At 37.2% G+C, this 23,701-nt stretch overlaps 1 protein-coding gene across 1 annotated transcript in view; it reads right to left on the reverse strand.

The window, feature by feature from the left end:
• Nucleotides 1-23,701, reverse strand: part of CC2D2B (coiled-coil and C2 domain containing 2B) — a 96,579-nt gene that overhangs the window by 32,186 nt on the left and 40,692 nt on the right. Inside the window, exons 16-22 of the mRNA XM_079900539.1 lie at nt 21,127-21,277; nt 19,830-19,977; nt 15,574-15,712; nt 14,228-14,431; nt 8,345-8,437; nt 5,017-5,108; nt 359-529 (exon numbers count right to left, since the gene is read on the reverse strand). Of these exons, the coding sequence (XP_079756665.1) occupies nt 359-529; nt 5,017-5,108; nt 8,345-8,437; nt 14,228-14,431; nt 15,574-15,712; nt 19,830-19,977; nt 21,127-21,277 (998 nt within the window). The remainder of the gene's footprint in view (nt 1-358; nt 530-5,016; nt 5,109-8,344; nt 8,438-14,227; nt 14,432-15,573; nt 15,713-19,829; nt 19,978-21,126; nt 21,278-23,701) is intronic.

The raw sequence follows: 23,701 nt of genomic DNA on the forward strand, positions 1-23,701 counted from the left end.
TTTCTGTATATTGAACATTAATAAACTGCAAAGTTTTTTTTTTGTTTTGTTTGTTTGTTTGTTTTGTTTTTTGTTTTTTTTTTACGAGGGCCTCTCACTGTTGTGGCCTCTCCCGTTGCGGAGCACAGGCTCCGGACGTGCAGGCTCAGCGACCATGGCTCACGGGCCCAGCCGCTCCGCGGCATGTGGGATCTTCCCGGACCGGGGCACGAACCCGTGTCCCCTGCATCGGCAAGCGGACTCTCAACAGCTGCGCCACCAGGGAAGCCCCAAGTGCAAAGTTTTATTAAGAAGACAGTATAGAAATTTACATTTAAGACATCTTTTGCAACTCCAAAAATTGGCGCAATTGCCTTACCTATTAACTATTGCTTTCCTTGTAGGAATATTATAAGCCCTCAATATTCTGACAAGAATCTTAATATCTCCGTCACAGATAGTCTGTGCTGCCACTTTTTTCCTTTCTTGCCTCTGAGGCTTTAACTTTCTTCGTCGTTCAAGAAGCTTACAAACTGCACGTGTCAACTGGCTAAAGAGTAAAAAATGATCAATCACACAGATACAAGATAACTTAAAATTTGAAATATATCAATTTTTTAAATTAACTATTATAAATAAGGCCATTATTCTGAACCATGTTCTCTCCATTGTGGAGGGGAGACAGAGTTGTCTTAGACCCAAGGAAAGAATCTTTTTCTGGGCATAGAAGAGATGCTATGTTAAGAGAGAATGTGATTGCTCCAAGTAATTTGGGTGTATGGTCCAAGAAGAAACAAGGGCGTGGAGAGGTAATTCCATGAAACATGACGTTATATCAAAGGATTATTCATTTTTTAGGAATCGTTCTCTTGAAAGTGGTTAGATACTCAACTTTTCTACATGGTTCTGAATAGGAGTTAGTTATATGTGCTCCCAACCCTGGCAACACAAATCTATGCAATTATAGCTTTATGGTCACACCTATTTTCCTCCAAAGACTGAAAATAAAACACAGACTTCAGACTATACTACAAAGCTATAGTCATCAAAACAGTATGGTACTGGCACAAAAGTAGAAATATAGATCAATGGAACAGGATAGAAAGCCCAGAAATAAACCCACACACCTATGGTCAATTAATCTATAAATATGACAAAGAAGGCAAGACTATAAAATGGAGGAAAGAAAGTCTCTTCAACAAACTGTGCTGAGAAAACTGGACAGCTACATGTAAAAAAAATGAAAGTGGAGCATTCTTTAACACCATGCACAAAAATAAACTCAAAATGGATTAAAGACCTAAATATGAGACCAGACACTATAAAACTCTTAGAGGAAAACACAGGCAGAACACTCTCTGACATAAATCACAGCAATATCTTTTTCAATCCATCTCCCAGAGTAATGGAAATAAAAACACACATAAACAAATGGGGCCTAATTAAACTCAAAAGCTTTTGCACAGCAAAGGAAACCATAAACAAAATGAAAAGACAACCCACAGAATGGGAGAAAATATTTGCAAATAATGTGACTGACAAGGGATTAGTCTCCAAAATTTACAAACAGCTCATGTGGCTTAATATCATCAAAACAAACAACCCAATCAAAAAATGGGCAGCATACCTAAATAGACATTTCTGCAAAGAAGACATACAGATGGCCAAGAGGCACATGAAAAGATGTTCAACAACACTAATTATTAAAGAAATGCAAATCAAAACTACAATGAGATATCACCTCACATCAGTCAGAATTGCTATCATCAAAAAATCCACAAATGGGCTTCCCTGGTGGCACAGTGGTTAAGAATCTGCCTGCCAATGCAGGGGACACACGTTCGAGCCCTGGGCTGGGAAGATGCCACATGCCGCGGAGCAGCTAAGCCTGTGTGCCACAACTACTGAGCCTGCACTCTAGAGCCCACGAGCCACAACTACTGAAGTCCACATGCCTAGAGCCTGTGCTCTGCAACAAGGGAAGCCACTGCAATGAGAAGCCTGCGTACCGCAACAAAGAGTAGCCCCTGCTCGCCCCAACTAGAGAAAGCCCGTGCACAGCAACGAAGACCCAATGCAGCCAAAAATAAATAAATAATTTATTTACTTAAAAAAAAAAAATCCACAAGCAATAAATGCTGGAAAGGGTGTGGAGAAAAGGGAACCCTCTTGCACTGTTGGTGGGAATGTAAATTGATAGTGTCACTATGGAAAACAGTATGGAGGTTCCTTAAAAAACTAAAAATAGAACTACCATATGACCTAGCAATCCCACTATTGGGCATATACCCAGAGAAAACCATAATTCAAAAATACACATGCACCCCAATGTTCACAGCAGCACTATTTACAATAGCCAGGACATGGAAGCAACCTAAATGTCCATCAACAGAGGAATGGATAAAGAAGATGTGGTACATATATACAATGGAATATTACTCAGCCATAAAAAGGAACAAAATTGGGTTATTTGTAGAGATGTGGATGGACCTAGAGAGTGTCATACAGAGTGAAGTTAAGTCAAAAGAGAGAAACAAATATCATATATTAACACGTATATGTGGAATCTAGAAAAATGGTATGGATGATCTTATTTGCAAAGCAGAAATAGAGACACAGATGTAGAGAAGAAACTATGGATACCAAGGGGGAAAGCAGGAGTGGGAGGAATTGGGAGATTGGGATTGACACAAACACACTATTGATACTATGTATAAAATAGATAACTAATAAGAATATGTTGTATAGCACAGGGAACTCTATTTAATGCACTGTGGTGACCTAAATGGGAAGGAAATCCAAAAAAGATGGGATATATGTATATGTATAGCCAATTCATTTTGCTGTACAGTAGAAACTAACACAACATTGTAAAGCAACTATACTCCAATAAAAATTAATTTAAAAAAAAGATGTTCAATATTGCTAATTATTAGAGAAATGCAAATCAAAACCTCAATGAGATATCACCTCACACCAGTCAGAATGGCTATCATCAAAAAATCCATAAGCAATAAATGCTGGAGAGGGTGTGGAGAGAAGGGAACCCTCCTACACTGTTGGTGGAAATGTAAATTGGTGCAGCCACTATGGAGAATGGTATGGAGGTTCCTTAAGAAACTAAAAATAGAGCTACCATATAAACCTGCAACCCAACTCCTGGGCATACACCTGGAGAAAAACATGGTCCAAAGGATACATTCATCCCAATGTTCATTGCAGTGCTGTTTACAATAGCCAAGACATGGAAGCAACCTAAACATCCACTGACAGAAGAATGGTTAAAGAAGATGTGGTACATATATACAATGGAATATTAGCCATTAAAAAGAATGAAATAATGCCATTGCAGTAACATGGATGGACCTAGAGATTGTCATACTGTGTGAAGTGAGACAGAGAAATAGAACTATCATATGATATCACTTATATGCAGAATCTAAAAAAAAAGATACAAATAAACTTATTTACAAAACAGAAACAGACTCACAGACTTAGAGAACGAACTTATGGTTACCTGGGGGAAGGGAGGGGAGGAGGCATAGTTAGGGAGTTTGGGATTGACATGTACACACTGCTATATTTAAAATGGATAACCAACAAGGACCTATTGTATAGCACAGGGAACTTTTGCTCAATATTCTGTAACAATCTGACTGGGAAAAAATTTGAAAAAGAATAGATACATGTATATGTATAACTGAATCACTTTGTTGTACACCTGAAACTAACACAACATTGTTAATCAACTATACTCCAATAAAAAACAAAAAGTTTAAAAAAATAAATTTTCATCATTGACACACACACACTACTATATACAAAATAGATAGCTAATAAGGACCTACTGTATAGCACAGAGAACTCTACTCAACACTCTGTAATGGCCTATATGGGAAAAGAGTCTAAAAAAGAGTCGACATATGTATATGTATAACAGATTCCCTTTGCTGGACACCTGCAACTAACACAACATTGTAAATCAACTCTACCCCAGTAAAAATTTTATTTTTAAAAATTTATTTATTTTTGGCTGTGTTGGGTCTTCGTTGCTGCACATGGGCTTTCTCTAGTTGCGGCGAGCAGTGGCTACTCTTCTTACAGTGCGTGGGCTCCTCATTGCAGTGGCTTCTCTTGTTGCAGAGCACAGGCCCTAGGCGCACAGGCTTCAGTAGCTGTGGCGTGTGGTCTCAGTAGTTGTAGCAGCCGGGCTTAGTTGCTCCGCGGCATGTGGGATCTTCCCGGACCAGGGCTCTAACCTGTGTCCCCTGCATTGGCAGGCGGATTCTTAACCACTGCACCACCAGGGAAGTCCCTACCCCAGTAAAAATTTTTTAAAAGTAAGTTTTCATTTAAAAAATATGCCCATGAAAGAATTACTTCAAGGTATATTTTAGAATAGAACACCCCCCTCAAAAACAATAGACTTCAGCATCCTACACCAATTAAAACCTTATTATTAATACTAAGAATCTGCAAGTGGCCCCAGGGCGGTTTCCCCAAACGCAGCATCCCTAATTCCTGCTCCCACCCTTAAGTTTCCCAGATAGGACAGTATGAGAACTGAGTTACTTCAGCCAAAGGCTCCCCCAACTGCTGCCTGTGGATCACAGAGCCCTTATATGGCTGAGGATTCCGTTTTGAAAGGGAGAGATTACAGGCTTAGTGTGTGGTGCTACCAGCAATGACTCTTCCAGTAGCAGTCTCGGGACAGGGAAATCTTAGGGCAAAACTAATTTGGGACAAAGGTATTTCTTTTTTTTTTTTCTTTTCTTTCTTGCCCTAAAAAGTATCAATAAGGAGAGGGTTAAAATCTAAAATATTATACAATTGAAAATACAAATCATATAGTTATGTCCAAAATACAATTTTAAAATGACAAAAAAAATTAAGTCACTGTATTTCATTTTATGCTTTGTAATTGCATTTTGACATTAACTTAATTAATATAAAAATACAGAACTTATTAGAGGACTTTGAAGGTATTATCTTATAGCTTTATATTTTGTACTTAAATAATAATAATTTTAGATGTACCTTGTAGATACAATTTCTTCATAATCAGCCACAATATCTGATAAGTTAAATTTGCTAACTTTGGCAATTCTTTTCATTATTGACCTTCTCATCTACAAAAAAATTTTTAGAATTTAAAGAAATGCACAGTTTATATTTTAAGATTAAGTATATACAATGCTACTGGTGTCACTATTTTTTACTCCTAATTTTTTCAAGCAATAAATGGAAAGGGGAATTAGGTAAGTGAAAGTATGGTTCTGTTTGCTACCATTATTAAAATCACTCCTAATGCTCTCATTAATGTCCCTCTCATCTCTTTTTCCACCTAACTCTCAGTATATGTGGACAGAACGAATCTTCACCAAAGGAGATGATTATCCTGTGAATGTGTTTCTACAACAGTCACTTGTACACACACAAATCTTGATTCACAAGGAAATGTGGTCACATTTCTGTATTTCCTTTGAGTCCATCCTATTCTGACCTTAAGCTCTCATTCTGTCAGCTTGGTAAGATATTTAGTGCTTGAACAGAGCCAATCCCCTAAGCCCTTGCACCTTGCAGAACCCACAGACCTTGGTTCCTCCAAGGACTCTGAAATTCTTCTTTTTAGTCTGAGGAAATCCCTCCCTTTCTCCCCTAACCCCATGCTTCACAACAGGTTTAGACTTTTAGAAATGAAACCAGGAAGAAGTGTGTCTGGAGGCAATTTTCTTTCTGTCCTGCCACAAATCATCCCAAAGATAATGTAACCTAAAGCCTAATGATCTGCTTAAATTCAATAGGAAAATGGGGTGATAGGAGAATGGGAAATTATAATTCCTAAGAATTACCCTGCCATGTGGGGAACAAATTGTTTCCTTTGAAGGTGAACCACAGCCCTCCTCCCTCTGATCCCATCAGTGTGCTTGAGCCTTCTCACTTGTGCTTTCTCTCTCTGTCTTTCTCTCTTTCTCTCTCCCTCTCCCTTGCTCCCCTGCTATCACACAGACTGAGCTCCTTGCCGTTCCTCCCAAAGGCCACGCATATTCCTTCCCCACAGTTTTCACATGTGGTTCCATTAGCCTGGAATGTTCTTCTCCCAAAAAACCTCCATGGCTAGCTCCTTCAGTTCACTTCAGGTCTTTTGCTGAAGCGTTAGCATCTCGAGGGCTTTCCTTGATCTAAGGAAGGCTTTCCCTTATCTAAAATCACACCTGACCCCCCCACCCCCATACACACTCCTGTCCTCTCTTCCTACTTCACTTGTCATGGCACATATCACTTTCTAACATACTAATGTTCTGTTCATTATCTGACTTCCCCCACCAGAACGACCTCCTCTAGGAGGCCAGGAATTTTAATCTATTTTGTTTACTGCTGTAATTCCAATGTCTAGTATAATGACTGATTCATAGCAGGTGTCCAATAAGTATTTATTGAGTAAATTAATGAAAGGGACAGGTTGCGGAGAAGCACTGGCCTCTTAGATGCAAATATTTCAGCAAAACTTTATCTAGCAATCCTTGAGACTGCCGGGACTTTACTGCTCCAGTCCCGGCCTCAGCCACCACTGACCCCAGTAACACAGCAGGAAGTGCAATGCATGTAACTCACAGTCCCTCCCACAGCAGGATTTAGACACCATGGCCCTATTAGGCCGCCAGTGTCAAAGCAGGATTCCAGTACCTGTAATTAAAGTAATTATCCCTTAAACTTGTAGTTTTAAACTATCCCGAGATAGCAAAGAAGTCTTCACAAGGAGGTGAAACCCAATCACACAATGTTCTTAAAGCTCCTTCCCAGGATTCCTATATGAAGGCAAGAATCCTCAGACACTTGCTCTCTTACCACATTCCTGATCTTTTGCTGCCCTCCCTTCTGGGCTTCCTCATACACCAAAAAAAGAGAAGGCATAAGAAGGATATGTATTCTCTTTCCTTTTTTTTTTTTTTTTTGCTGTACGCGGGCCTCTCACTGTTGTGGCCTCTCCCGTTGCGGAACACAGGCTCCAGATGCGCAGGCTCAGCGACCATGGCTCACGGGCCCAGCCGCTCAGCGGCATGTGGGATCTTCCCGGACCGGGGCACGAACCCGTGTCCCCTGCATCGGCAGGCGGACTCTCAACCACTGCGCCACCAGGGAAGCCCTCTCTTTTCTTATGAGTAAGAACACCTCTTTATTTCCTAAGATGCAAATATCATTATTAAATCACATCTCAACTTAAAAAAATATATATGGAGCTAATGAAGAAGGTGTAGGAGGGGCAAGAGTGAGTGGAAAAAAACGTCTGCCAGCAATAAAGAGGAGGTGCTCTTTCAGGCTACAATAGCTATAGTGGTCTGCATTTCCACCACACTTCCATAGGAACAGAGTACAAACTAGCATAGACCTTGAGGTTCTATCTTATTTGCCCCTTACTTCAGAAGTAAAGCAAGGCAGGCATTTTTATTGTCTGTTTTTATAGAACAATAAGGCAGGACTCAGTGCATAGATTACCTGCCCAAAGACAAACAGGATGGTCAGAACAGGTCTTCACACACCTGCCTAGGGCTTTTCTAGTCACACAAGGTTGCTTCTCTCCTGTCTCCACGAGGGAATTGTATGTACCTCTTAGATCTTCCCATGGCTCTCTGCTTCTTTTCAAGTTACCCTAAAAGGCTGCTCTGGTGCCCTGTAGCAAAGTCTATAGATTCTACTCTTGCAGAAGTCTTAGAAACCTCCTCAGCCTGCAATTTTATCCCTTACTTCATTAATTGTTCAAGCGTTTCTCAACATTTTCTGAGTGAAGAGCACTGTGCTGGGCATGATGGATCTATACATATAGTCACTGGAGCGATGAGGGGTCAGTGGAAAGAAATCAGGGGTGAAATTCAGTGAGGGATTCCACCTCAAACCTGGTTTAGGCTTTGTTACGGTGTTCTGTCTCCTAGTGGCTCCTCCCTTTGTCCCATGAACTGCTCTGGTGTACGGCATTATGAGTTATTAATAAAACTAGGGATTCTGGCAAAATGCTGGCATACTTCCCAAAATGAACTTTTAGGGTCAAAAAGAGATGGGAAGTCTTTAACGTTCATTTGTAAATGGAAACAGTGGGATATGCTTTAATAATGAGTTTGCTGTCAATTGAAGTAACTGCTGCATCAACAATGTACATCAACAGTGTACTTTTACAGATGGTCAGTAACTAACTCTGAAAAGGAAGTCTGAATAGAACAGAGAACCTCTCAGTGATCAGAAAGAGGTGATGAGTAAGCAAGTCTGTCCATCTGACTCTCTGGGAAGAGTATAGTACTGTGCATCCAGGAGACCAGTTTTCACAAAAGTAAATTCAAACATATTGATAAAACTATTTTGTTGTTGTTACCTTTTTCAGAAAATTGGCAGAATTAATCCTTTGTGCGGTAATAGAATTCATATCTGAAATGGACATATCCTTCTCTATCTGACTTTCATATTCCTATAAACAGAGAATTAAATTAGTTTCACTTCTTGAATGTAACAGAGTTTAGATATGATACACTGCAATAAAATATTAACTATTCATTTCAGTTCATGTGTAGGAGATATTGGCAACACTCTGGAATTGAGAGGAGAGAATACTTCTTTTAGATTCTCCCAATGAGAATTAGCTAAGAACACATATTTTGTTTGCTTCTAGGAGGAGGTCCATTCATCTTTTAAAACTGAGTAATGATTGAGAAAAAATTTGCAATTGAGAAAATTATAAGAAAATGTAAAGACGACTGAGAACAATTCTTCATGCATGCATTTACCTGGTAATCACTAGAAACAAAAGAAATGGAAAGTGGTAGAGTATAAGGGTCAAGAGAGTGGGCTTTGGAGGCCATAGTCCTGGATCCAAGTTGGCCCTGCCATTTATTAACTTTGTGGTTTGGGAAAAAGATGATTAACTACTGCAGACCTCAGTTTCCTCTTTTGTAATAATTATAATATTACTGTTATTAATATGTCACAGGATTGCTGTGAGATTTAACTGAAACAATATCTATAAAGTGCATGGCATACAGTAAGTAGTCAAAATATGCTGGTCATAATCAATAACTTTAACTTAACATCCAGCAGTGGGTCTAAGATTATTTGTCAGGATGCTTCATCTATATAATTTAGAATAAATTGCATCTGTTATAGCTGCATTTGTGGGATACGTTCCGAACTGCACACTGAAATCATTTTACATTATAGAAAGCATTAAAGATGACACAAAAATTATGAAGTATCTCTTACCTTAAGTAGATAAATTATCTGAAAGTAATTTATTTGTTTTTCTAATTATCCACAAGAAATCTTAAAATTAATCCTGTTGACAAGTAACATTTTACCTAGGGATATATTATATTACTATTTCATATCACTTTATTTATTTTAAAAGTATTAATTTATAGGAGTTACTTAAATACTCTGGATACTAATTTTTATTAATTAATATATAATTTGAAAATATCTTTTCCTAATCTGTGGGGTTTAAACTTTAATATTATCAAGTTTACTAATCTATTTCTTTATAATTTATACTTTTTGTGTTTTAAGAAATACTCTCCTGCCCAAGATTAAGATATACATTTAAAGTTTTGCATTTCATGTGTAATCTTCATTACACATAGTATTTATTTCTTTTGTGAGGTCTGAATCTAATTTTACACCGTTCAAAAATGTTTTATAATTTTCTCCATCAAGTTTTTGTACATGTTTTGTTCAATATATTCCTATGACTCTAAGAGTTTTTATTGCTACTGTAGGGTGTATCTTTGTTAAGTTACATTTTTAGTGGGTTTTTGTTGGTGTATAGAATGCTATTTATTTTTTGTTTTTAATTTTTCCTCAAGTTCTTCAAACATACAGAAAATTAGAAAGAATGTTAAAATCTATGTACCTACCCTTTAGATTAAGTAATTAATATTTTGCCATATTTGCTTAATCTGTTGCTTTTGTTTTCTTTTTTTTGGCTAAATATCTCAAAGTATAAATTACAGACACCATGACACTTCATTCCTAAATAAATACTTCATCATGAATCTCCAAAAACTAAGGACACAACCACAGTGCCATAATCACAGACAACAAAACTAACAATTTTCCAATGTATCTACTATTCAATTATCAATATTACATAATAGTCCAATATCTAAATTTCACCAATTGCTGATTTTTCACTATATATATATTGTATATCTCCATATATATATTCTTTTCAGATTTCTTTTCCCATTATAGGTTATTACAAGATATGGATAAAGTTCACTGTGCTATAGAGTACGCCCTTGTTGTTTATTTATTCTATATATAGTAGTTTGTATCTGCTAAGCCCAAACTCCTAATTTATCCCTCCCCCACCCCCTTTCCCTTTTGGTAATCATAAATTTGCTTTCTATGTCTATGAGTCTGTTTCTGTTTTCTAAATAAGTTCATTTGTATCATTTTTTTACATTCCACATATAAGTGGTATCATATGATATTTTTTTCTTTCGTCTTATTTTATTGAGAACAAGCTTTACATGAGACAGCCAAATGATGGCTTTACAAAATTCTAGAAAATTGCTACTGATTCCAGCCTGGAAATCCCTAGCAAACCTAATACCATCAGGGGACGTGTGTGTATGAGCACATAATTGCACAGCTCTCTTTTTAAGACTTTGTAATGCATTTCCTAAATTGAAGGTGATATCATATGGTATTTGTTTTTCTCTTTCTGACTTACTCCACTTAGTATAATAATCTCTAGGTCCAACCATGTTGCTGTAAATGGCATTATTTCATTCTTTTTATGGCTGAGTAATATTCCATTGTATACATATACCACATCTTTTTTATCCATTCATCTCTCCATGTACACTCAAGCTGCTTCCATGTCTTGGCTATTGTAAATGGTGCTGCTATGAGCATTGGGGTGCATGTATCTTTTCGAATTAGAGTTTTCTCTGGATGTATGCCCAGGAGTGAGATTGCTGGATCACATGGTAACTCTATTTTTAGTTTTTAAAGAACCTCCATACTGTTCTCCATAGTGACTACACCAATTTACATTCCCACCAACAGTGTAGGAGGATTCCCTTTTCTCCACACCCTCTCCAGCATTTATTTAATTTGTAGACTTTTTGATGATGCCCATTCTGACTAGTGTGAGGAGGTGCCTCACTGTAGTTCTGATTTGCGTTTTTCTAATAATTAGCAATATTGAGCATCTTTTCATGTGCCTGTTGGCCATCTGTACGTCTTTGAAGAAATGTCTATTTAGGTCTAAAAATGATGACTTTTTAAAGAGATCAAAATGCAACAGAGAGAAACAGTTGTACTTGCTAGCCAGTTGGCCCACATTCCAAATTTGTCTGATTGTTTCTTTGTGGTGTCATTTAACTTGTTCCTTTATTCCTCATACTTCTTGTAAACAAATTAGAGGAGGAGGATAAGGAGGAGGAGAGGGGGGAGTAAGAGGGAGGGAAGAGGAGGAGGAGGGGGACAGGCTGAAGATGTCGCCGGGCATGTGGGATCTTAGCTCCCCGACCAGGGATGGAACCCGCACCCCCTGCATTGGAAGGCGAAATCTTAACCATTGGACCACCAGGGAAGTCCCTTGGGCATTTAAAAGGAGCATATTTTTTCCTTCCTTAACTGTTAATGTGGTAAATTATATTAATAGATTCCTTAATTAGATTAGCTTAGCTCTGTTATCTGGAAATAAACCCTACTAGATTATGGTGTATAATTATATATTTATACATAATATATTGCTTTTTGATTTGTTAAAATTTTATTAGTAATTTCACATCTATGCTCATAAGTGAAATTGACCTAAAATGATCATGTTTTGCTTTCTTTGCCCAATTTTGGCATGAAGGTCATCAACCTCAGAAAATGAGTTGGGTTGCTTTTCCTCTTTTTGTGTTCTCTCAATACTTTGTATAAGATAAGGAAAGTCAGCAAAGCCCCTCTTTTCAGAAGCAGAAATTCTTCCTTTTTTATGAAGTTATATCCTCAATTATGCTGAGCACTGTGCTTTGCCCACAGTAGTTTACGGAATTGTAGAATTGAATTCAATCATTGAGAGAAGCAGGAGGAAACTGAATAACTTTTCAGCCATTCTAAGCCAAGGGCTTCCCACTGCAGTTTACTAACTGAAATTCCTAAGGTCTCAAAACAGATGAATCACAATTAAAAGTTGAGCAATGCTTTCCAAAGCCAAATATCAATTGGTCTGTTTGTGAATACATATATTTCTACTCACCCATGTTTGTGAAAATAATGAATAATCTGCAAATCCTATGACTATTATAGTCATATGTGCTAACTGGTGGTGCCATGATATTATCATTGAAAAATCATTGACTTGCATTTCCTCTTTCACCTCTGAGCCACACCAAAAGAGATTCTCAGACAATCCACTTGGTTCAGCCATGAGTGTCTTCCCACTATTACTTGAGTTTTAAATGTAATGAGTCCTGTATAGTTTTGTTTGTCTCCTCTATATTAGGGTGTAACAGCTAAAGGATGGCTGAGTGGTAACAACAAGAAAAAAACATAAACCTTTTTATAAGTAACTTTTACTATTTTTTTTTTTTTTTTTGCGGTACGCGGGCCTCTCACTGTTGTGGCCTCTCCCGCTGCGGAGCACAGGCTCTGGACGCGCAGGCCCAGCGGCCATGGCTCACGGGCCCAGCCGCTCCGCGGCATGTGGGATCCTCCCGGACGGGGGCACAAACCCGTGTCCCCTGCATCGGCAGGCGGACTCTCAACCACTGCGCCACCAGGGAAGCCCAACTTTTACTATTTTTAATATTAAGTGGCTTGCTGCTATTTCCCTTCAGTCCAGAATCGAATGAAATCAAATATCAAAAAGTTTATCCGTTTTTTTATCAATTGATAATAATTCACCAAAGTTAATAAACCTGTTATAACCAATTTTAGTATAAGGCATTCACTCTTTCTGACTCATAAGATGTATAAACCTCAATATCCTTCATCAGCATCTGCTATCTTTAAGTTGGCTGACATCACCCTACAGTGGTAATTCTACTACACAGGCATTTTCTTCATAGATGGAACATTGGTTTCTTCCTTCTTGAACCATCTCGTTGCAAGCACAAGTGTTAGGATTAGTACAATTGTTTTTTTCTACAGGAATTAGCTCTTATAATTCCATTTTTTTAAGCCTAGTGGAGTGCTGGTAAATGTTTAACAGCCAGTTCTCTGGGAGTGGGAGGGGAAGCCCCAATTTCAGCATTTTGTTGGTTTATGGTGTAGACATTCTCCCAGCAATACATTTAAAGCAACCAACATGAAATCACTGAAGGAGGAGCGGGGAAGAGATGCACACAACAGGCTCTTACCAGCTGGTGCCAGCAGGCTCCAGCGCGCCATCACTACACAGCATAAGATGAACTTTTCTTTCTTTCTTTTTTCCCCACATTTTAAAGTTTCTGAAATTGAGATGTGCTTTATAATCAAGTGTAAGTTTAATGTGGTAGTGTTTCTCTCCATTATCCCCCAAAGTTGCTATTAAATTGGTGATACATTTTACAATAAAACCCACAATATTTACATAAATTTATAATATACTTAAAAGAGTCTGGCTGTGAAATAGGTTGTTGGGACGACTAAGTTGCAAAGTTAAGCTAAGGACTTTCTGAAATTTGGGAGAGCTATACATTTTTAATGCCTAAAGAAAAGGGGATCCCAAAAAAATCAAGAAAGAAAAATTCCCATGAAACAAGCTCGACTTAATTGTGAAAGAGAAAGTATTATCAACATGGACATGACTGTTGCCTATCTATGTCCAACATGTTGCCTAATATGTCCAACAAAACATATTGTTTCAAACAACTGAATATAACAACAACAAAAAAGAGACTCACAGATATAAAGAACAAACTAGCGGTTACAAGTGGGGAGAGGGAAGTGGGGAAGGGCAATATAGGGGTAGAAGATTAAGAGGTACAAACCATCATATATAAAATAAGCTACAAGGATATGTTGTACAACACAGGTAATATAGCCAATATTTTATAAATAACTATAAATGGAGTATAACCTTTAAAAGTTGTGAATCACTATATTGTACACCTGTAAAACTTATATAAATATTGTTCATCAACTATACTTCAATTAAAAAAATTTTAAGAGGGGAAAATTGTTGTCTACAGATTATCAGTTTAAAAAAAAATTAAGATAGATTTAAAGCAGCAAAACGTTAACTTATCATAGAATAAACTATATTCAAATAGAAACCAAGTACCTGGAAGAGTAAATCTGGAATCTCTCTGTCATAGAGAGGCATTTGCGGCAGAAGGAAAACATCTAATTGACCTGCATTTCTAAGTTGCAATAGCTGGAAACGTTTACTCTTTTTCATTTCCTCTTCAGAAACGAAGTTAAATTCATCTTGCAACTGTTTGAGACGAAAATACTTTGGAATATCCTGTTCTTTATGTTTCATGTACTATAAAACACAAATAATGTAAAGTCTTTACTTAAAATATTAATTTTTTGAAATTCAAGAATTATTTCAAAACAGTTTTTCCCCCTAACTGTGAGATATGAGAGTTGCAATAGAAATAGGAAATGGAGCAACTGAATCTGTACAGAAAACCTGAAAAAAGAAAAATGCAGAATCCGGCCTATGCAGTTTCTCAGCCTTTTCCTGGTCATGATTTATACAGAAAATGAAAACATGTGTACTGCACAGCGGGTTAAAAGATGGGAGTTTTTGTGTCTGGTTGCCCTATGAGTCGACAGAGGATCAATATTTCCATACACATGTAATCAATTCAGCACATCAGTTGAGAAGTTCTGATCTGAAGAAGCTTAATTGCAATAATCTATGCATGCACTGCTTTATTCAATAAATGTAAAAGTGAGTACATGGTACATACAAGGAAAAGTGCTAGCTGCCATAAGAGAGACAAAGATTTACTAGTTGTAGTTCCACAAGGAAAGATAAAGCACATGAACAAATAACTAAGGTAAAAGGCAGAATGGTATTAGAGCCATAAGAGTTTATAAAAAGAAAAAAAGTTAACAGGACGGCAAGGGAAGAAAAGCCCATATCTAACTGAGGTTGCCAAGGAAGGATTTACCCAGACTTGCAGGGTGGGTAAGACAGCTGCTATAGGTGCGCTTCTAAACAGAGGGAACGACATGAATAAAGGTATGAAGAAAGCCTGTTGGAGCACACACAGCAGTTCAGTTGGCTGTAAGGAGGAGTAGAAGTGAATAGATAATAGAGTCTTTGAGGGAAAGAGTGTGTCTATAAATCATCTTTAAAATCCTCAGCATTTAATAATATGGCGGGCATTCAGTAGATGTACAACAGATGTCAGCCTGGATGCAAGATGCACCAAGCAAGGGCTGCTAAATAGTGGCAGAGTACCAATCACCAGGCCTAAGGTAGTAATTATTTCAGTTGCTGAATTTCTAACTGCCTTACAATACTATAAACTGTCTGAAAACTCTATCTGTCCTCAGATTTACTTTTAATGCCTCCTAATGCCTAGAAAAATACACTGCAAACTGTGGAGGAGTATGAGTGTAGAGCTTAAGAAATAAAATATATTTACAGTACAGATATTTGCTATAACTTACCATAACAAATTCCATTAAATCAGAATATTCTGGATTATTTGGGTCAATTCTGACCTCATTTGCCCATTCAAAAAGCTTCTGTGCATTAATAAGCCATGGAATTCCAGGAACACCTCTTGCATCTACATCCCTAAACACACTAACATAAAGGAAAGTATTTTGTGAACTTCTATATAATATGCAGGTGATAAATCTGTTATATGGGGTAAAACCTACCCATTCCAGGTATTTAAAGATAAAGCTTATCCTGTGTTTAAGGATAAAATAGAAGGTTTAGATGTGATATCTTTCCTGGTTCTTCTCACTTTCTAACTATATCATAGCTTTTTTTTTTTTAACATCTTTATTGGAGTATAATTGCTTTACAATGGTGTGTTAGTTTCTGCTTTATAACAAAGTGAATCAGTTATACATATACATATGTTGCCATATCTCTTCCCTCTTGCATCTCCCTGCCTCCCACCCTCCCTATCCCACCCCTCTAGGTGGTCACAAACCACCTAGCTGTGTATCATAGCTTTTTGATAAATGTCTACCCCTCCCTTAAGAGACAAGTAAGCTTCTTAAGGGTAAAGTCTGTAAATATTCATCTTTGCTATCTAAAGTCCACAATATAAAAAGAATCTTTAGGCTATATCTTTACAGTTGAAACATAATATAGAGTATGTAATACAATTAACTGGGAAGTAAGGGCCAGAAGAATATCTTTGGTCATATGAGGCCATCTTCAGAGGTTAAGAGAGCTATAAAAGATGGGCTAGACTCATAATGCATCCTTAGTGACCTCAACTATAGGCTAAGTGAAGAAGGAATTCAACCCTAAACAGTAAGGGTTTATTTTCAGCCATCAATTATCCCAGTTATTTAATCTCTCTCTTCACAGATAATTTGTTTCATCATGTAGAATTAGAGCAATTTGGACTAGAAAATTTCTAAGATCCTTTCTGTAAAGTACTCAAGAAAAATTCCAGTCCATAAACTAGGATTCCAGAAATACAGTTCTGACTCAGATTCAATAATGTCAACCCAAACATGGACATACATTTTACACTGTCTACTTTCCATCAGTATCTATTCATATTTTTACGATGAATCTTTGGAAGCTATTGCTAACAAAGCCAATGTATGGTATGATAGGATGTTAAGCAAAATTACAAACAGATAAAGTTTGAGTATTCTTCCTTTCTTTAATTCCTATGTCTGCTCTCATATTTAAACTGTTTTAAGGTCTTTGTCATAAGAGATATCTAGGGCCTGACACCCTTAACACCATCATGTAACAAATTTTCCTTCTCATGGGAAGATTCTTAGCCCAGGTCCCCTAGAGAACAAAGGCTGAGGTAAAGTTTAAATGTCAATGAATAGATTAGGGAGAGAAACTTATCCCATTATAGCCTAAAAAATTTAGGTTGTAATTGTATTTCAAGGTAGTCTCCAGATTTCTGCCTCAGGGGAAGTAATAAACACCACAGAACATTTCCTGCCCTTGCTATATTGATTCCCCCAGCTGGCCCTACAGGTGTTTAGCTGTGGGCTACGGCGAAATTCCTCAGTCATCTGCACCCCCTCCTTCACAACCAAATGCTAAGCAAGTAATATAATTCAGTGATATTAAGTATACCCACAGTATTGTACAACCACCATAACTATGTACTTCCAGAATTTTTCATCATTCCAAACAGAAATTATGTACCGTTAAACAATAACTCTCCATTCCTCCCTCCCCTCAGCCCCTGGCTTTGTCTCTATGAATTAAGCAAAAAATTTTAAAGTTACCAGGGAGAAAAGACAATCTACAAAATACTAATGTTTAGACTGATGGCAGACTTTTAAACAGCTATGATAAATCCCAGAAGATAATGCAACTATAGCTTCAAATAGAGAAAGTAAATATCAGCCTCAAATTTTATGCCCATCTAAACAATTATTCAAGAAGGAGGAAAATATAAATACATTTTCATATCTACAAAGACTAAACAAGCTTGCTAGCCATGAAAACTGTATCATTAAAGGAGCAACTTTCAGCAAGTAAATCCAGAATGAAAGTCGTGGGAGGTAAGAAATGAGGGCAAACATAAAAGTCAATTAACCACATCAGAAACTAATTAACTAGTGAGTGTGAGAAAAACTGTTTTATGTTTTAAAAATGTATTAAACAAAAATTCTAGACAACATGGGATTGGAGAGGTGTGCCTAATGTTATACTGAAGCATTCTAAGATCTTTTCGTTCACTTCTTTGTCTCTGGCTCTGTCAGTAGTTGATGAATAAATGAATGAATGAGTGAGTGAAACAGTGAATGAACATACTTTCTTTGTGCTCTCCTTTGGCTCCATGCTCTGACTCTCACAAGTCAATCTTGCCTTTTGGAGCACCCATCCCGTTCCTAGAACCACTGCTCCTCACCAGTCCTTGGGCTCCCGCAACTGTAGAGGAGGAGAGTTCTGTAACTTCCTTCTCTGATCTCAGAGGCCCCAACTGTAAAGTTTTACTTCTAGTTCACTTTAGAAAGGACTTTGAACTTTGAAACCCTCTCCTGCAATTCATTCCCTGTTGAAACCTGTCATCTGTTCCAATCTTGCAGAATTACTCTAAATCTTTTATAAACTTGAGTTCCCAACTAACAGGAACTGTTAAGTGCAGCATCACAGAAGCCATGAGACAAGAGACTTCAAGAAGCAAAACGAGGAGGACAGGCCAATGAATATGTCCAGAAGGTCCCTGGTAGCCTTCAGGAATAACTGAGTTGGGTTAAGGACGAAATGTGTGAATTAAAAGTAGAGGCAATGTATGCAGACCAGTAGACCACCCATATGAGGACTTGGGCGAGAAAAACAACCAGAAAGAGTTTTCAGGGTTTAATCAAACGCTTGGATTTTTCTTTGTTTCAAAGCACAGAAAGCTTCTTGGATACAAAAGACTTATAGCGTAGGAAACGGAAAAGTTGAAGAAAAGATAAGAAAAGGATATAAATATGTCAGCAGAATCCTAATGGAGACGAAGGAAAGTTCCAAATTACTTGTATAAAAGCTAGCTTTAGAGTGAGGAGAACAAACACCTGACTCCAAGAAAAAGGCAAAGAATAGCATGATGAGGCAAAGCTTAAAAATAGCTGCAGTGGGGACTGTGCTAGGGAAATACTAAGAAACACAAGAAAATAATGGTTCAGCGTATTAAAAGCTTATTCACTAGTTCCAAAATGAATTACCCTTATTAATTGTCCATTTTTCTCCTAAAACACCCTGCACAGCCTACCTCACTATCAACATCCTGCACCAGGGTTATAATTTATTATGTCTGTTGCAATAAAAGAATTGCACTTGTTATAATCCATGAACCTATGTTGACCCATCATTATCACTCAAAGTCCATGATTTACATTAGGATTTACTCTTGGTGTCTTACATTATATGGATTTTGGCAAATATGTAATGACATGTATCCACAATTATAGTATCATACAGAGTAGTTTCACTGTCCTAAAAATCCTGTGTGCTCTGCCTGTTCATCCCTCTCTTTTCCTAACCCCTGGCAACCACTAACATTTTTTACTGTCTCCATAGTTCTGCCTTTCCCATAATGTCATATAGTTGGATATAGCCATGGTTTTTTAAAAAATATGTGTTTAGATGGGGAGGGGAAAGGCTATCTTCTTGTTATGATCATTCACTAATTTTTAAATGATGGGATCTTTTGGTCCTTTATATATACCGTCTTACTCAAACATAGCACAATAGGTAAGCCAGCATTATCATCGTTTTTATAGAATTTTACTTTACTTCTAGTAATCCTGTTTGTGGATGTGGTCTAGCAGTTAATCCCAATTCCTCTAGGAAGTCCTGGGATATAGATGAAAGTTCTATGTCCAGCAATTTCTTCCAGCAAATTGATAATGCAAAAGATGATTCTTTCATAATCCAGAATGACTGGGAGATATAAAGGTCCCAGAAGTAAAATCCTTCGGAGTCTTGGCCTTTGCCTACAGTTTAAGGACTGTGGAACTGCCTCTCTCATCATCCATGTGGCTCTAATCCTAAGCATTGAAGAGATACATTCTCTTACATACAAAGATACTTATTGTCTTAGTAGAGTGATTATAAATAAAATATATAAATATTTTACATATTTATAAATACAAATAAAAAATAAAGCAACATCCAAGTAAACTAAACTGTTTCTAGAGTTTTCCCTTTTGTAGGTCTTGTGAGATGCTTTGCTGAGGACTGGCATTATTTTTCAAGCATAAACATTTATTACCTGCAGTAAGCAGATCTTAATGACTGTGACATAGGTGTCAGAGGAACACCATTTTCATCTAAGGCCCATGATAGAGAATAGCTTAGTTTTCCTGAAGTCAAAAGACAAAGTTCTTCAGTTCCGTTTCCCTCAAGAAGAAAGGGCACATCTATTTATAAAAGGCATTAAAAACAAATGAATATCTGAGCACATTACAGTTTTTTTCCAGACTTTTACTTGTGGAACCTCAGGAACACAAAGTTTATGTTGACCATAGGCTCTAATCTTAGAGCTCTCCCTCACCTCACATCTAAGATCCCTCAAGGTAGACTGCTTCAAACAGACTACAAAAGAGAGAGGAACATATTTATCTGGACACAGAAGTTTTTAACCCATTCTTTCTGGGAGTGGCTGCCAGCAAGCAAAAAATATTGGCAGCAGAAAAAGAGCTACTGTGTGTCTCCTTTCCTACATTCTTGAGCGTTCCCCCTCTCCTCATCTTCTTTCTGTCTTCAGAGAGCTTAACGATACTCCTTGAAACTTCTGCCAAGTTCCTAGTGCTCCCTAAAATTTTCACTCTTAAGTCTTTTCTGCTAGGTCTCCACAACCCTATTTTCTGCTTCATCTGGACTCTGTCTAAGCAGACTACATTCCTCCCTCATTTTCTGCTCTCCCCTGGTTCCTTTGCCTATTTGTTTTCTTCTCTCTCCTCCTTGCTCACTCATTCATACTCCCTTTCTTTTTACCAGCTGGATGCAGCAACTGCAAAACCCCTAGGAAGGTGAAAGAGAAGGGAGCTGGGGGAGAAGAGAAATGACAGCATTCTGGCAGACATGCTAACTTAAATTTAATTGCAGGAGGAGTAAAATCAATTGAACAACAATAAACAAAAACATCACTTCTTCTTTCCTCTCTCCTTTACCACTTCCTTTCTCTCTCTTTCTCTTCCTCCCTCCCCTATTCAGTTCAAAGATGAATCAACCTGTCCTGGAGCATCTTTAAGATTTACTAAAGGATAGGCAGAGGCAGAGCAGCCTACCCATTCAGGAGTGGAGCTCACATTCCAGAGAGCATAGCGCCCTTGTCTCAGATGTCCCGGGAAAAGCAAAGGGGCTAATCCCGAATTTTAGATATCCCAAAGATCTGATTCAAGTCAAAGTTTTAAAAATTAGTTTAATGTCTGGAAGAAGAACTTAATTCATTTTTAACCTAATACTGTAAATATAGGATTCTTTATTCATATAAATGACCCAGGGTCATTTAGGATATGGAACTCATGAAGAAAATAGGAGGGAAGAAACATTTCTAATAAACTTACTGCTTCCTACTTCTCCATATGCAGGTATGACCAGCTGATCAGAGCTAAATTCTACATATTCCAAAACAGTTTTGCTTTTTAGCTCTGTGTTTTTAGGTAAGGGTAAATGTAGTTTTGCCAATAAGCTTGTCCTTTTACTTATTTCATAAACCTAAATATAAAAGAAGTGGTTGATAAATCACTGAAAGTACAAAATAGAAAAAGAACTAAAATAAAGATCATCACTAACATAATTCCTTTAAAAATACTAGAATGTAAAATAGGTATTGCTCTATAGCATTTGATCCACATGATTGTGAGAAAAGTAGATAATCCTAGGTGTTTAAAAGTATAATGCCTTTTACTGGTTTCAAAGAAAATCAATTGAATAAAAGGATTACAAATACAGTTCCGTGAATATATTACCTATAACACAATACCCGAATACCTCACTTTTGTGTAGCACTTTTAAAATTCTTTATCTCATTTAAACCTGATAAAAATTATAGGAAATAGGTATTATTCTTCCCACTTTGTAAATGAAGAAATGGAGTCTCTATATGAAACTATATTAATTTTTATTAAAAGTGATAGAAACCCAGGTGAAGTGCTTAAGAAAAGGGGAGATGTGCTGGCTCATGGAATCCAAGGACAGGTTAAACAAGCTATGGGGCAGGGAAGGGAGGAAAAGTCCCAGAATGAGTCAGGGAGGTGCTGGGTAGACTGTTCCATAGATGTCCACTGGGTACTAACCCAGGTCTTCTGATTCTGTATGCTGTGCTTTCTACTACAGTTCCATCACTGCCATAACTACAAACCTAAAGTTTTTTCAACAGAAAAATCTTATTTTGACTTATACTGTGTTATCAGTGTTTGGGGAAACAGTGATATGTGTTCTAAGAAGAAGGAAATGGAGGGGGGAGGGGGTAAATGCCCCGTGAAAGATAAAAAAGAATGTACCAATCAAAAGGATAGTTGATTAACCAAGAAAGCAGGGGAAAAGGAAAGACAAAGAGGCAAATTTTTTCTGGTCATCTAAATACTGTCCCTGTAAGAGTGAATTTAACCCAACACATTGGTCCCTTTGACAAAGGCCTCCCTAATACAGAAATGTTTGTAGGGGTTATAGCTAATGGACTTAAAGTATTTAGGTCTGTGAAAAAATTTTCTTACTGTAAATTAGTAAATTGACTAAAAAGAGACAACGAACTGATAAATATATTTAGATATTGAATTCGTAATCTGATTTTACACATCGTCCTTGTAAATTTATTTAGGGTATGTAGATGCATTCTCATGGAACTGTTAAATCCAGTTTCTGAGACTGCAGAGCTGGAGGCCAGATCCTGGATGGTAGCAAATGTAAAGGTAGCGAATTCTACCTGGAATCTCCCCAGAGACAGACTTGTCTCCTAATGGAAGCTATCAACACCACTGTGTGGCTGAGATGGAGTGTGAAGAATGAAAATAGGCATTATAAGTGGAGAAAGTAGAATATTCAAAACTCTAAGTAGGAAGTTGCAAGAATGTATGGAAAAAACAAGCAGTTCAGTTTGGCTGAAGTGAAGAAAGAGTAAAGAAGAATAGTAGGAAGAAAATTATAAATGTAGGTTAGAATGTTAGTCTAGGGCATATAGATTTATTCAGCAAGTTTTGCACTGCTAATGGTACAACTTATCCCTAGATAGATTCCTTTCTTTCCCTGCCTCTTGTTTTGTTAAGATCATGTGCTAATTCATGGGATGATGAGGGATTCAAAATACACACTTATCTATTTTGGGAGGGGGCAGATTTTAAACTTCAAGTGGTTGGATTATTATATCACAATTTATTTTAGGTACAATAGTAGGAAAGTGTAGTCAGTATATTTTTTAAATAAAAATTTCAACAGAGGTACATTTTAAGATGATAGTAACTTGACAGCTCAGATGAACAAAATGAATACAGCTTTTGATCAGGGATAGCACAAAATTATTTTAGGCATTGAAAAATAACTTTGATTTAGATTTGTAATAATAATCTTCTCCCCACACCTCAAACTCCACCCCACACTCACATACACAAATCTTTTTATTTTTACTTTTATTTTTTTATTTTTTTGTTGGGGTATAGTTGTTTTACAACGTTGTGTTAGTTTCTACTGTACAGTGAAGTGGAGTTCTCTGTGCCATACAGGCGGTTCTCATTAGTTAACAAATCTTTATTCCCTCCTAACTTTTCTTTCAGCTCTAGGTACAAGTTTAACCCTTATATTAACCAGCAAGATTTCTTGTCTAAACTCCTTTACTGTCTCTAATTTTTCTCCATCATCCTATTTTCTTCTTCTTTTAGTGAAGGGATTCTTATGGTGGGGTGTTTGGGCAGGAATCAGGGGTCTGCTGTATGTGTGTTCTTTCATCAGATTCTTAAAGGGATCCAACATTTTTTTAAAAAATGAACAAATATATCAAGAGACTGATATCACCAAGTTAAGGTTGGGGCAATTTGGAGAAATCATTCAACACTTACAATAGCTATACTACTCATAGTTTAAACAATCCTCTTCCACCTCACTAACAAATGAATAATAATGCTGCATATCTAGGGTTGGCAAGAA

The sequence above is a fragment of the Stenella coeruleoalba genome (genome assembly GCF_951394435.1).
Source record: "Stenella coeruleoalba genome assembly, chromosome: 16".
Lineage (NCBI taxonomy): Eukaryota > Metazoa > Chordata > Mammalia > Artiodactyla > Delphinidae > Stenella > Stenella coeruleoalba.